At 39.7% G+C, this 13,244-nt stretch overlaps 1 protein-coding gene across 8 annotated transcripts in view; it reads left to right on the forward strand.

Annotated features, from left to right (window-relative positions):
* Primpol (primase and DNA directed polymerase) overlaps positions 1–13,244 on the forward strand; it is a 32,927-nt gene that overhangs the window by 17,548 nt on the left and 2,135 nt on the right. For all 8 annotated transcript variants that reach the window (XM_027391087.2, XM_027391089.2, XM_027391084.2 and 5 more), the window contains 7 exons: positions 3,251–3,484; positions 4,176–4,338; positions 6,913–7,001; positions 8,547–8,636; positions 8,714–8,822; positions 12,084–12,166; positions 12,245–12,291. In XM_027391087.2, the coding sequence (XP_027246888.1) occupies positions 3,251–3,484; positions 4,176–4,338; positions 6,913–7,001; positions 8,547–8,636; positions 8,714–8,822; positions 12,084–12,166; positions 12,245–12,291 (815 nt within the window). The remainder of the gene's footprint in view (positions 1–3,250; positions 3,485–4,175; positions 4,339–6,912; positions 7,002–8,546; positions 8,637–8,713; positions 8,823–12,083; positions 12,167–12,244; positions 12,292–13,244) is intronic.

The raw sequence follows: 13,244 nt of genomic DNA on the forward strand, positions 1-13,244 counted from the left end.
ATCCACATAGATGACTGGGGTCTTTGTGTTTAGCCCAGATTGTTCTAGACATCAGATTTCTGCAGCAGCATCCCACCAGTATTCCACTCAGACATTTCAACTCAACATGTCCTTCCCAATCTCCCTCTCTTCCCTAAGAAATTTGTTCCTTCTCCTGTGATGTCTGTCAGTGAGTGGCATCAGTCACCACCATCCAGTGTGCGTGTTGGTGTGGTCTTTAACCTTGGTACGTCTTCACCTAATTATTTGGTCAGCTAGCTGGAGTAGTGTGACTATAGCACCATGCACCTCAAACTCTTCAGAGGTCATTCTTTGCCGTCAGGGAAAACTGCACCCACTTGTACAGTGAGATTCACTGTACCCTAACCTCTTCTCTCCACTCTGTCTGTAACTTAGTACCCCCACAGCATGTTTCTCTGGTGCTAGGGCCTTCTTACCTTTGTTGCTGCTATCTGAACTCCAGTTCAGATGTTCCATCAAGACTCTGAACATCTCAGGCCGTCTGAGAAACTGTTCTGCACTCCAGCTCCAAGATTTAAAACACTAGTCTTCTGGGTTGTAGCATCCAGTGATATTATGTGAAATCATTCACCACTTCCTAGGGTTATTTCCTCTTTTCTTATCTCTAGTCTGTGTAGTGTGCACAGGCACATGTATGTGCATAAACATGTCCACATGTGTGCAGGTGCACTCACCCTGTGGGCACATGCAGAGGCCAGAGGTGACATGAGGATATTTTCCTCAGTTACTTTCCCACATTATTGTTCTAAGATAGGACTCCTTCTTCACCTGAAGATTGCCATTTCAGCTAGGCTGGCTGACTGTTGAGCCCCTAGCACCAAAGTTACAGATAGCATAGCCATGCTTGGCCTTTTTCGTGTTTTCTGTAGTTTCTGGGAATGTGAACTCAGGGCCTCAGGCTGATGCTGCAAACACTTTGCACATGGAACCGTCTCCCAGTTCCACTTAAAGCTTCTTAGTGGCAGGGGCTGTTGTTTTTTACTTGCTGTTTTCAGTGTTTAGCATATGTTAATATTGCTTTTAATAATATTTAGAATATTAACAGCAGAGCCTGAAAACAGTCCCGGGGAACTGTCTTTGCTTCCTGCTTACTCATCATTCTGCTCTGTGACTGTGATGTACAGCTGCATGTTGAGAGTCTAGTTAGAGAGAGGAGGTAGCCGCAAGTAACCAGCCGCCTCTGCTGCAGATGGCTTCTGAAAGTAGATCACATTATGTCTGAGATTAGGGTAGAGTCACTCCATACACATGAGAGTAAGAAAGCCTTTATTATCACAGAGCATAGCCACAGTGAGAGCACTGTCAGACTTGACAACAGGCTGTCATCCAAGGCTGTCTCTACAGCCAGAATGCGATTCAGGGAATACAAACCAGTCCTTTTTTCCCCGTTGTTTCCCCTTTCTTGGTGTTCCTCTTTATGACACTTTAAGTTCCTGTTACTAGGCTTTCAGAAAGAGGAACTAAGCTAAATGGAAGAGATTAGAGAACTTTATCTGGACTGTGCACTTCTGCCACAGATAGAGCAGGGCACAGCAGGGTGTGCGCTGGGAGCTGGAGTGCTAATACTCAGGCTGGCTGAGTGCCATCATACTCCTGCCATGTTATCTTCCTGCCAAGGGTTAAAGGCCCAGCTGCCTCAGTACTGCCCACATAACCTTTTTTTGCATCCAGTTCTCACTGCTCTTATTATCTGGGCCAGGTAGATGGAATTTGAAGTTTCCAGGAAAGTCAACTCTATCAATTTATGCTTATGTTGTATCATTGTCCTTTGATACACTGTATTTCCTTAACCACTGTTACTTGCTCTTTTTCATTCCAGCAATAACCACGTCTTTGTTTTACAGCAAGAATCAAATGCTTTTGCTTTCATTTTAATGTTCTAATGCTTCTTTATTTGTTTACTTATTTTTAGTGTGTATCTTTGAATCTATGATTCTGTGAGTGCCAGGAGCCCTTGAGGCTGGAACAAAGTGTCAGATCCCCAGGAGCTGGAGTTGCAACAGTTGTGAGCTGCCTGAAGTGGGTGCTGAGAACTTAATTCTAGTCCTCTGGACCAGCAGAAAGCACTCTCAACTGCTGAGCCATCTCTCTAGCCCCTGTTTTGTTTATTTTCTGACTAAGTCTTGCTATGTAGCCCTAGCTGGCCTCACACTGTCTCCTGACTCTGTTTTCTTTGAGCTGGGATAACATGCATGTGCCTCCATATCCAGATCCAACACAGGCCTCCAGTCTGAGAATTAGGGAGGCTAAGGGAGGATGACCCCAAGCTCAAGGGCATCCTGGGCTGCTTAGCAAGACTCTGCCTCAAAAAAGCCAATTGAAAAAGAAATTTTATTTGTTTCTTTGCATAGGAAAGTCTTGTTTAGAGAAAGATTTTTGAATATAAAGCATGTGTGTATTATGACATAAAGATTCAGCTTTTTTGACAAATAAAGTGATAAGCCCCAATTTGCAATGTGCAAGCAGAACACTGTATACATAATAAAGAAATAAAATCTTAAAAAAACAAAAAATAACTCAACAGTTGAATTAATGCTTGATTTTGTGGTAGAAATAGTACATGTGAATTTGAAGAAGTTCAGTTTTCTCACCAATTTTCCACAGTGCAGATAGAGCAGTCTATAGAGCCCTAAGGGGCATTCATGTATAGAAAATACATGAATTGCTTTAATTCCAGATATTAGCTCTAAAGCCATAGTTCATCTTGTGACCAGTGTGAGGGAGATGCATGGTTGGAAACAGCGTTGGGACTCTCAAAGTGAGAGTTCTAGGTGTATGTCATGGAAGCTGAAGAGAGAGGATGTACTTATCAGACTTTGCCAACCTGCTAACTCCAGGGGCGGGTGGCAGACTTTCTGTGTGCTGTCCCTGTCTCTGCATTGGTGTCCTCATATGAATGCCTCATCCTTTGATCACTGACTAGAAATCATTCTGATCTGTAATAGTGAAAGTGGACATTTCTGCTGGCAGCACGTTAGGCTCTGGTCTGTACTAGCAACATCTAAATGGTGTGTTTACAACTGACACCCTCCCATGCCAATGGGTGCTGAAAAAAATAAAAGATTACACAAATGAAAGGATGTGGCAGAGGAGACAGATTATAGATTATAGCAATAACTGGGGAGATGCATTATTGTATAAGGTTGTTGTTTGTAGATACATGTCTAGACATAGTTACAGTCTACAGAAAATGAGATTACATTGTAATCTTAAAACTTTTTCTTCTTAGGTAATTTTGTGAGAAAAATTTTGCAACCTGCTCTTCACTTAATTACCAAGGAAGATGACGATAAGATTCCAGAGGCAACAGACCACAAAGTTTCCTGTTTTTCTGATGTACCATTAAAACAAGAGATTTTAGAGACCTGGGAGAAGCCGGGGTCACCTAAGCAATACATCCCTGATCTTTCATTTTTAGTTGTGAAGAATAATATGGGAGAAAAATGTCTTTTTGTAGATTTAGGTGAGTAACATGGGCACTGTCCGACTGTGCCATACGTGCCCTTTGTAAAATGCAAGCCCATGCCTGCTTGGGCTATACTTAGGTTCTGAAGTTCACTTGGAATGGATTTTCATTAGTTAAGTGAAGAAGTCGAGGTTCATCCTTTTTGGGAGGGGGATATCCAGTTATCTCAGCACATTTGTTGGAAAAGGCTGTCACTCCCTACTGTTCTGCATGTATTTTGGACTCTGGTGTGTTTATTGTTTATTTTGGCTGTCATCTGTTGGGCTAATACTGATATATGACAGGTCTCCCATTTATTTAGTATTCTCTCATTTCTTGCCATGTTGTCTAATTTTCTGGATAGAAATCTTACACAGCTTTCATTAGGTTTGTTGTAGATACTCTTTTTTTTCGTGGTGCCTCCCTTCCTCTGGGGTTTTCTGCCACAGTTCTTTGGCAGCTCTCAGTCACAAACTTTATTTCTGGCACTTTGTCCCACTCTTCTGTTTACTCTCCTTTGAAGAGCTGCTCCAGATCATTTAGTTAGCTATCTCCGTGGGGCCTTCCATCCTCTTAATTCGTATATTGCTTTAATTTTGTATATGGGAACATGGTCTTTTCGAGCAGTTCTGCAGAAAAATAATATTTTCTGACCATAAAACTAATCATGGAAACATGCATTCATTTTTAAAATTAATTTTTGATGTAGGCGTTTATACAAGAAACAGAAACTTTCGACTGTATCGATCATCAAAGATAGGAAAATGTGTGGCTTTGGAGGTTGCTGAAGATAACAGATTTATTCCAAAGCAGTCAAAAGATATTTCTGAGGAAAACCAGTATTTCCTGTCTTCCCTGGTGAGCAATGTCAGGTCTGTAGAGCAGAGTTAATTTCATGTGTTTATGTAAATAGCATTGTATATTGCTAGCATGTGAATCATATATATTGATTCTACCTTAAGATAAAGAGTTTTTAAAAGTCTTCTTTATATCTGAAAAAATAATTGCAACAAATGTTTAGCAATTCAATTTCCTCTTAAATCTTTTTATGATTATAGTTAATGTATTCTAAAATTCCAGTTATTCTGATCAGCATGGGAGTTTTGACCTGCTCCATTTCCGACCTGGGCTGGTTCACCCCTCCGTAGGCAACCTGGTGGTCCCGCTCCCGGGAGGTCACCATATTGATGCCGAACTTAGTGTGGACACCCGATCAGCATAGCACATTACAGCCCAGAACTTCTGGACTCAAGTGATCCTCCTGTCTCAGCCTCCCGAGTAGCTAGGACTATAGGCATGAGCCACCACACCTGGCAAATTCCAGTTATTCTGAAATTGTCACTTTACAAAGTAGAAAATAATGGTAATTGCATTTGTGTTTGAAAGTATAATTACTATTGTCTCAGTTTCTTTCCACAATACACATACACATTTAGAACTTACATAGCTCCCTAATAGAAAACTATTTTTTGCCTTTGGTATAGCTCATCGGTGTAGCACTTGCCTAGAGTACTCAAAGCCCTATATTTGATCCACTGCACCAAGCCCCAGAAAATGTGTTTTTATTGGGATCATGGCTCATATGGTTATGCCATGTGACTTTTTTTTGTCTATTTAACATCATATCACAAGTGTTTGCCAAGTTAATAGTTTGCTAACAATTATAAGTAAAGTGTTAATGCTATAAGCTTTGTACTATAATGGCATACTTCATCGTCAGGTTTGTTGTTGCACATTAGGTTTCTATGAATGGCAATTTTGTCAGTTCAGAATGTGGTTAGTACCCAGACCTATCTGTAATTATAGCACTTGGGAGGTGGACATGCAAGGACAAGGAGTTCAAGATAATCATTGGTTACATAGTAAGTTCTAGGCCAGCCAGACTACATGAGACCATGTGGTAACCCTTCATCACCCTGCCCCCGCCCCCAAACCAACAAACACAGGCAAAACCCTAAAACAAACAAAAGTAGTTAGCAACTGGACTAAACCACATTAACTTGCTATGTTGTTTTTGCCCTTTACCTTCATCAAAAGTTTTAGTTTGGGATTTGTTGGTTTTTTCCAGACAGACTCAATGTGTAACCTGGTGTGCCTGGGATTTGCTATATAAACCAAGATAGCCTCAAATTCACAGAAATCTACCTGCCTCTGCATCTCCCCAAAACTTCTTAAGAAAAAGTTCTATAGAAATTAGCTTTAAGAAGAACTATTAAGCTCATGACTTTAATTCCAGTTCTTAGGAGACAGAGGCAAGTAGATCTCTGAGTTCAAGGGCAGCCTGGTCTACAGAGCAAATTCCAGGACAGCCAGGGCTACACAGAGAAAACCTGTCTCAAAAAGCAAACCAAAAAGGAATATATATTAAAGGCATGTTTCTCTAGGAAACATTTTGTGTAATGGGAAGATATACTCCCCCTTACCATATATCTCTATTTTGTTTGTATTCCTTTGATATTTCTCAAAAGTAAGAAACAGACTTGGCTGTCCTGGAACCCACTCTGTAGACCAGGCTGGCCTTGAACTCAGAGATCTTACCTGCTTCTGCCTCCCGGGTGCTGGGATTGAAGGCATGTGCCAACACTAGTGGCCCAAGACCAAAACTTTTAAAGTGGGAATAATGACCTTCTGCAGTTGTTGAGTTAAATTTAGAACATACAGATAATATGTCTGCAACAGTGGCTGGCATTCATTGGAAGGGCAGCATCTACACTTTTGGAAGTAGCACTGGTCTGACTCCTGTGTAGTTTCAGTGCACTCAAGGAATCGAGTGGTTCTCCTCCCAAGACCCACTTTTTGTTTTACATAGCCACATGAATGCCAGGCACTTCTAGAGTGGAAGGCCCCCGAGTTCTCCATGGTTAGTGCGAATTTTGGTCACGTGTCCCCCCACCCCACCCCTGTGCTTTCCTTCTGCTCTTCCTTTATTCATAGCTTTCAAATCCTAACAGAACGTTCAAAGGGCTGTGTATTTGGGAGTAGAATTATACTTTCAATCATTTCAGTTACCCTAGAATCATTGGATTACTCTGTAAAGAAATTAAACAATCCCCAAGTGACTGATAAGGAAATTATTTTTTTATGTTTCTTTTTTTCATTGGTGTTTTGCCTATATGTATGTCTGTGAGGGTGTCAGAAGTCCTGAAATGGAAGTTACAGACAGGTATGAGCTGTCATATGGGTGCTGGGAATTGAACTCTGGTTCCCTGGAAGAGGAGCCAGTGCTCTTAACTGCTGAGTCATCTCTCCAGCCTCCAGGAAGTTGTTTGCTTGGTTTTTTTTTTGTTGTTGTTGTTGTTGTTTTTTGGCATAATCTAATCATTATGAGGAAAGACTGGAACTTTGGGCCATAACAGTGAAGCCAAGTGGAACTGTTTCCTCTCTCTAGTCATGCTACTTTAATTCTAACATAATGTTACTTTATTTCTTTTACACGTTTTCTTTAGATTTTCAGACACTTTACGAATTCTCACATGTGACACATCTCAGACTAAAAGAAAGCGGGCTGAGTATTTTAACAGCACAGGCACTTCAGGTAACTTTAAGCAAACAACTTCACATTAAAATTTAGGGAATTTCAAATCTATTTTGGTTTAAAAATCTTAAATTTTAAGCACTTGTATCTGCTGATCATTTTAAAACTAATTCTTCTAGATTTCTAACTAGGTTGGACACACTATAAAAATTTTATAGGTATTTATTAAAATATCTGATTTTCATTCTGTGGTATTTCAAGAATATATAATAGTTTACATAAAACAAGACATCAAAATTTCACTATATGATCTTGCACCCCATTTTATAAAAAAAGTATTTTTTAAAATGTTTTGCTTGCATGTTTGTCTGTGACCATGTGCATGTCTGGGCCTATATAGGCCAGAAGTAACCCTAAGCCTTCCCTCCAGCCTGCCTTCACCCTTTGTCCATACTCAAAGACAGGTGGCTTGATGAGATGGCTCAATCTCATCAAGCACTTGCCACCAAGCATGACAACCCAAATTTAACCCAGTGGCTCATGTGGTGAAAGCCAAGAACTGACTCCCACAACTTACGTGATCTCTACACTTAGTGGCATACATTCACAGGCACACACACACATGCAACTAAATTAATGTATTTTTTTTAATTATAGGTAACTAGTACAATAGTTTCCTGTTGAATCTTGCACTCCTGCAAACGTGTTTCACATATGACTTTATCATATTTTGACCATCCTGAAGAACATACAGGTTTTTTAAAAGTTTCTTATGTGAAGTCTCAAATAAATACTTTTATTCACATATAATGGTATATCATTAAAACAGTGAAAAACTCCAGACAATCTAAATATACAACAAAATTGGATGACATACTCTATAACTACAAAGTTTAGATTTATAAGACTATATAATGTGAAAGACACCCATTGATAATGATAAGAGAAAAAGTAGGTTCTAAAATTACAAGTATGGGACCAGAGATGTAGCTTAGTGATATAGAGTACTTGCCCCGGGTTCAGTAGCTCCCTGTTGCTATAACAACAATAAGATACACACAAATTATGATTATAAGCCTATTAAAAACATGGGCAACATTTTCCTGTGTTTCTTCGGATTGCAATTGATAAAGCACTACAGTTGCTTGTGTTAGCCTGGATAGAAGTAGAGTTTGGCATTTTTGTAGTTTGTAGTTTGGGTGTTCATGTTTCCTTTGTGTCCAGACAAGATGACAGGGAGGACCGTTTTGTCCTGAATCCTTGTGACCTGGCAGTGACCTCATTATCTACCTACTGAAGGCCTGTGGCACCAGCAAAACATCAAAGCTGAAGTAGGAGTCAGGCCAGCTGGAGGCTACACCTAGGCTTAGCCTGTAGATCTGTGCCAATTTCTCTGTCTGATTGAAGCAAACAGGCCTTTTATAAAAACTAGCCAACATCTGACCCCTGTTAAGTTTTAGTCTTAACTGCTTCCTTGTAGCATAGCAAGAGCCCAAGAACTGACAGTAAGGCAAGTTGCAAAAGGCGGGGGGGGGGGGGGGGGGGGGGGGGGGTATCCTTTATTGTACAACTGTTCTCATTTGTAAATACTTCTCTCCATTGCAGTTGAATCCCTTGAAGGTTTCCATTGCTCACCATATCCTGAAGTTGACCAATTTGTTCTTTCTTTGGTGAATAAACATGACATTAAAGGAGGTAAATCTTGGCTTACTATTTATTAACTCTCACATGACAGAGCAATGGTTCCTTGAGCAGCATCCTTTGCATTTCAGGAATTCGGCGTTGGAACTACTTTTTCCCAGAAGAATTACTGGTTTATGACATTTGTAAATATCGCTGGTGTGAAAACATTGGAAGAGCCCACAAAAGTAATAATATTATGTAAGTAATATTGTTTATTAATGACTTGTATGCCTTTAACATATATCTAAAGTACTTATAATTTTAAAATAATATTGACAGTATAAAATCATTTTAGTGTATAAATTTATATCCTTATTTGGTTAATATTTTATAATGTTAAATTAATTTATTAGTTGTTAGATTATTTTTAGCACATACCAGCTTTATTTTACTTTGCTTGATAATAACCCTTGCAGTATCAACTTTAAAAGATGATAGAATTGGACAGATTGCCTTTTCTTCCTGTCTGCCATTGATCATTGACAGCTTAGAGAAGTAAAATTGGGCAGATGTGAGTGAGGAGGAAACTCTTGAGTTAGTGTGATGTCTGAGGTTAAGGCGAGGTTTCCTTGTTCTAGACAAAGCATGGGGGAACCTGTATCCATTAAGAATGTTAGCTCTTGGCCAGGCGTTGGTGGCCACGCCCAGCACTCGGGAGGCAGAGGCAGGCGGATCTCTATGAGTTCGAGGCAGCCTGGTCTCCAGAGCGAGTTAGCTCTTCTGGTGTGCAGGAATGCATGCAGGCAAAAGGCTGCATACATAACAAATAAATCTTTGAAAAAAAAAAAGTTAGCTCTGTATACCAGACCCTGTTTTTGTAACTTTCCTGGACAAAAGAAGTAAAGTACAAGGTAAAACCAGAAATAGCATTTTAAGTTATATGAGGATTTGGTTAGAATAGGGATAAAAGGGAAATTACCAGTCATGAGAAATTTTGCTGTGTTGTGTAGTTAGTGTCCAAGCTGGGACTCTTGTATAATTTGTTTATGTTAGACATGAGGAAAGGACCTTGAAGATTTTGCTGAAAAACATGTTGAATAGCCTGATTCTTTGCTATACTTGGTATACTAGATTAATTCAGTTTACAAAAGCAGTCAAAACTGTATGTTTGGGGACTGGCGAGATGACTCAGTGGTTACTGCACAATTTTAATCAATTTTGCAATAATTTAATTAGTCTTCGAATTTCAGCCTTGCTTACTTTTTAGGTTTTGCTTTTTACTAATTGTTGCATTTTTTTTTCTTCATTTCCAAGGTGTCATTAGTGATTCTTCTTTTGTAACATAAGGTGGAAAAACTATAGACTCAGCACTTACTGCTCTTGTAGAGGAGCCAGGTTCAGTTCTGTAGGGAGGAGACTTAACACTATGCAAAAAACAAAAAACAAAAAAATTCAGGTTTTAGTTTTATTAAAGATTGTTGAGGTTTCCGCTTGGTTTTGAAGTTTGCTGAGTTTGGCATGTCACTGGTGCATGAAGAGGCCAGAAAGCCTTTGTTTCCCTACAACTGGAGTTACAGACAGCTGTGAGCCAACTGAGCCGGGTCCTCTGCATGAACAGTAAACCCTTTCTAATCCTGAGTCATCTCCAGCCTCAAAATAAACTTTCAAATTTGAGGATGCTTGGAGTATAGCTAGCATGGAAGCCAGTCTTTATTAATGTCTTCTACATGATTACAAAGAGCTACTTCATATGTGCCTTTTTTAGATCAAGTTTGTTAAGTGCATCAATATTGTTTATTCATATTTTCTGCATCTTTACTGATTTTTTGGTGGTTATTTTATCTGTAGATTTTATCAAATTCTTTTTTTTAAAGATTTTATTTATTATGTAAACAACATTCTGCTTCCATGTATATCTGCACATCAGAAGAGGGCACCAGATCTCATAATGGATGGTTGTGAGCCACCATGTGGTTACTGGGAATTGAACTCGGGACATCTGGAAGAGCAGCCCGTGCTCTTAACCTCTGAGCCATCCCTCCAGCCCTTATCAAATTCTTATAAAGGAATTTCTTTAAAAGTCTGAGTTCATACATTGTATATTTTTCTTTTTACAAATAAATGTGTACTTTTTCCCTTTTGTTGACAATAGATTTTTTTTCTCCCATAATATATCCTGATTATGGTTTTCCCTCCCTCTATTCCTCCCAGTTCCTCCCTAGGGGTGGGGACTGGTGAACCCTTCCCACTCCATGATTGAATATTGACTAGCTTGATCTCGTGCAAGTTTTGTGCAGGCAACCACAACTGCTATTAGTTCACAAGTGTAATGACCCCTTTACGTCCAGAAGACAGGGTCTTGACGTCTGGCTCTTACACCGTTTCTGCCTCCTCTTCTACAATAGTCCCTGAGCCATGGGTAGGAAATGAGATACATTCTGTTTGTGTCTGAACACTCGATGACTGTACTTATCGGAGTAGATTTACCATCCTCACAGTGCTGTCCTTCTTGTTTTTTGTTTGTATTTTCTCTGTGTAGACCTGGATGTCCTGGAACTTGCTTTGTAGACCAGGCTGGCCTTGAACTCACAGAGATCTATCTGCCTGCCTCCGCCTCCGAGTGTTGGGATTAAAGGTGTGCACCACCACACCCTGCATGCTGTCCACTCTTGCTTGCGTTTTGAAGCTTTGTTATTTTGGTGGATATGACTTGAAAACTTCTGGATCTTCCTAGAGAAACATGTCACTTTTTGTTTTCCCTGCTCAAAGAGAAGTCCATTTGTATAGTGTATATATTGATGTGTGCACATGTGTCAGAAGACAAAATTTTAAGAGGGTCTCTCACTAGCCTAGGGCTCACCAATTAGACAAGGCCGGCTGGTCGGTGAGTCCCAAATATCTGCCTGCTTCCACATCTACCACTGGGATCACAAGAGTGTGCCACCACCTGTGGCCTTTTAAAATGTGTAGTGTTTACTGTGTATTTGTGCATACAGATGTGCATGCAGGTGCCCTCATCCATGTGCAGACTGGAAATTAATATCAAGCAAAGTCTTCCACTAAGCTCAACCTGGAGCTCATTTTGGCTAGGTTGGCTTGTCTGGCAAGCTCCTAGGATCTTCCTGAATTAACCTCTTCCCAGGTTCCCCATGCCCACACCGGGGTTACAGACGTGCCCGCAGTTTTTATTCGGGTTCTTGGGATCTGAACTCCGGTCTTCATCCTTGGGCAACAAGTGCTTTCCCCACTGAGCTGGCTCCTTAGTCTTGTTTTCATGTGGGTTCTGAGGTTTGAACTCAGAGCCTTTTGCATGCAAGACAAGCCCTTCCCCATGGATCCTTCTCAGCCCCTGTGTTTTTTAGCAACCAGTTTTCTTTTGATTAGGTATGCTTACTTTCACCCTTTAGCTTTTTAATTTTCTTTCCATCTTTTACGGTGTGGGCACATCTCTGGCATACATCTGAACTTTATTTTTTATTCAGTATGAGTATTAATGCTTTCTTTTCTTTATACATGAAGGATTCTGGTTGATCTGAAAAATGAAGTTTGGTATCAAAAGTGCCATGACCCTGTATGTAAAGCACAAAACTTCAAATCTAACTGTGAGTTATTAATTTTTATACTTACCACAAAGTGAAAATTAGCTATCCACCTAAAAATATTCTATCTTTTTTATCTAGGTTTTCCATTACCCACTGAAGTAAGTCTCCTGTTTCTTCTGAAAGAGGTGAGTGTAGCTCCTGGCCTTGGGTTTTGGTACATGGCATAAGTGAACTATGAACAGTATCTTGTCCAGATAGGCTTTAAACACAATGTGAGGTACTTGTGTTCACTTTGGAATATGTTAATCATCTTCCCACTTCAGGGCCTCTCATTTCTATTACTGCTAGGCAATAAAATGTATAATCAACCAAGTGTATAGTCCCAGGCATATAAGTTTCTTACATTTTGCTTTATAGAGTAAACCAAGGTGCTTGTCTTAGTGTCTGTTTACCAACAGTATCTGTACGTTGGATTTCTATCTGTAGAACTGTGTCAAAGGAAATACAATTTTGGTTTTGTTTATTATTAGCTTGCCAAACCAACATTAATCCAAATGATTCACATTTAGTGTTTAAAAAATACATAAAAAGCAAACATGGGTTGGGCTGGATGGTTCATGATTAAGAGCACTTAAGTGCTCTTGTAGAATAACCGGGTTCAGTCCCCAGCACCCACATGGTGACTCACAACCATCTGTAACTCCAGTTCCATGGGATCCAGTGTCCTTTTCTGACTTCCACAAGCTCCTGTATGCATGTGCCACACACACATATACACAAAAAAATATTTTTAAAAAATAAAAGGTTAAAAATAATCTTTATACATAATTTGGCCAGGCTGATGCAAAGGTTTTAGCATAAATCTTCCATTGTTAAGTAGCAAAAACATTTTCATTACTAGCTATTTCCAAATTGTTCCATGGAATCCTAGGAACTGAGATTGTAAAGATGTTGATGAAAGCACCTGCTACTAAGTTTACCAGCACTACTGATAGCCACCTTCCAATCATCACCAGCCTGTAGGCAAGGGGCAAGCCACTTTCCATTTGTGTTTGATGACGTTGTGTTTTTCTTATGAATCTGTATCCATTTTTCTAGGATGTCTTAATATTTTTTTGTCTTGTATTATTTTTTAAAT

Source organism: Cricetulus griseus, assembly GCF_003668045.3.
Source record: "Cricetulus griseus strain 17A/GY chromosome 1 unlocalized genomic scaffold, alternate assembly CriGri-PICRH-1.0 chr1_1, whole genome shotgun sequence".
Classification (NCBI taxonomy): Eukaryota; Metazoa; Chordata; class Mammalia; order Rodentia; family Cricetidae; genus Cricetulus; species Cricetulus griseus.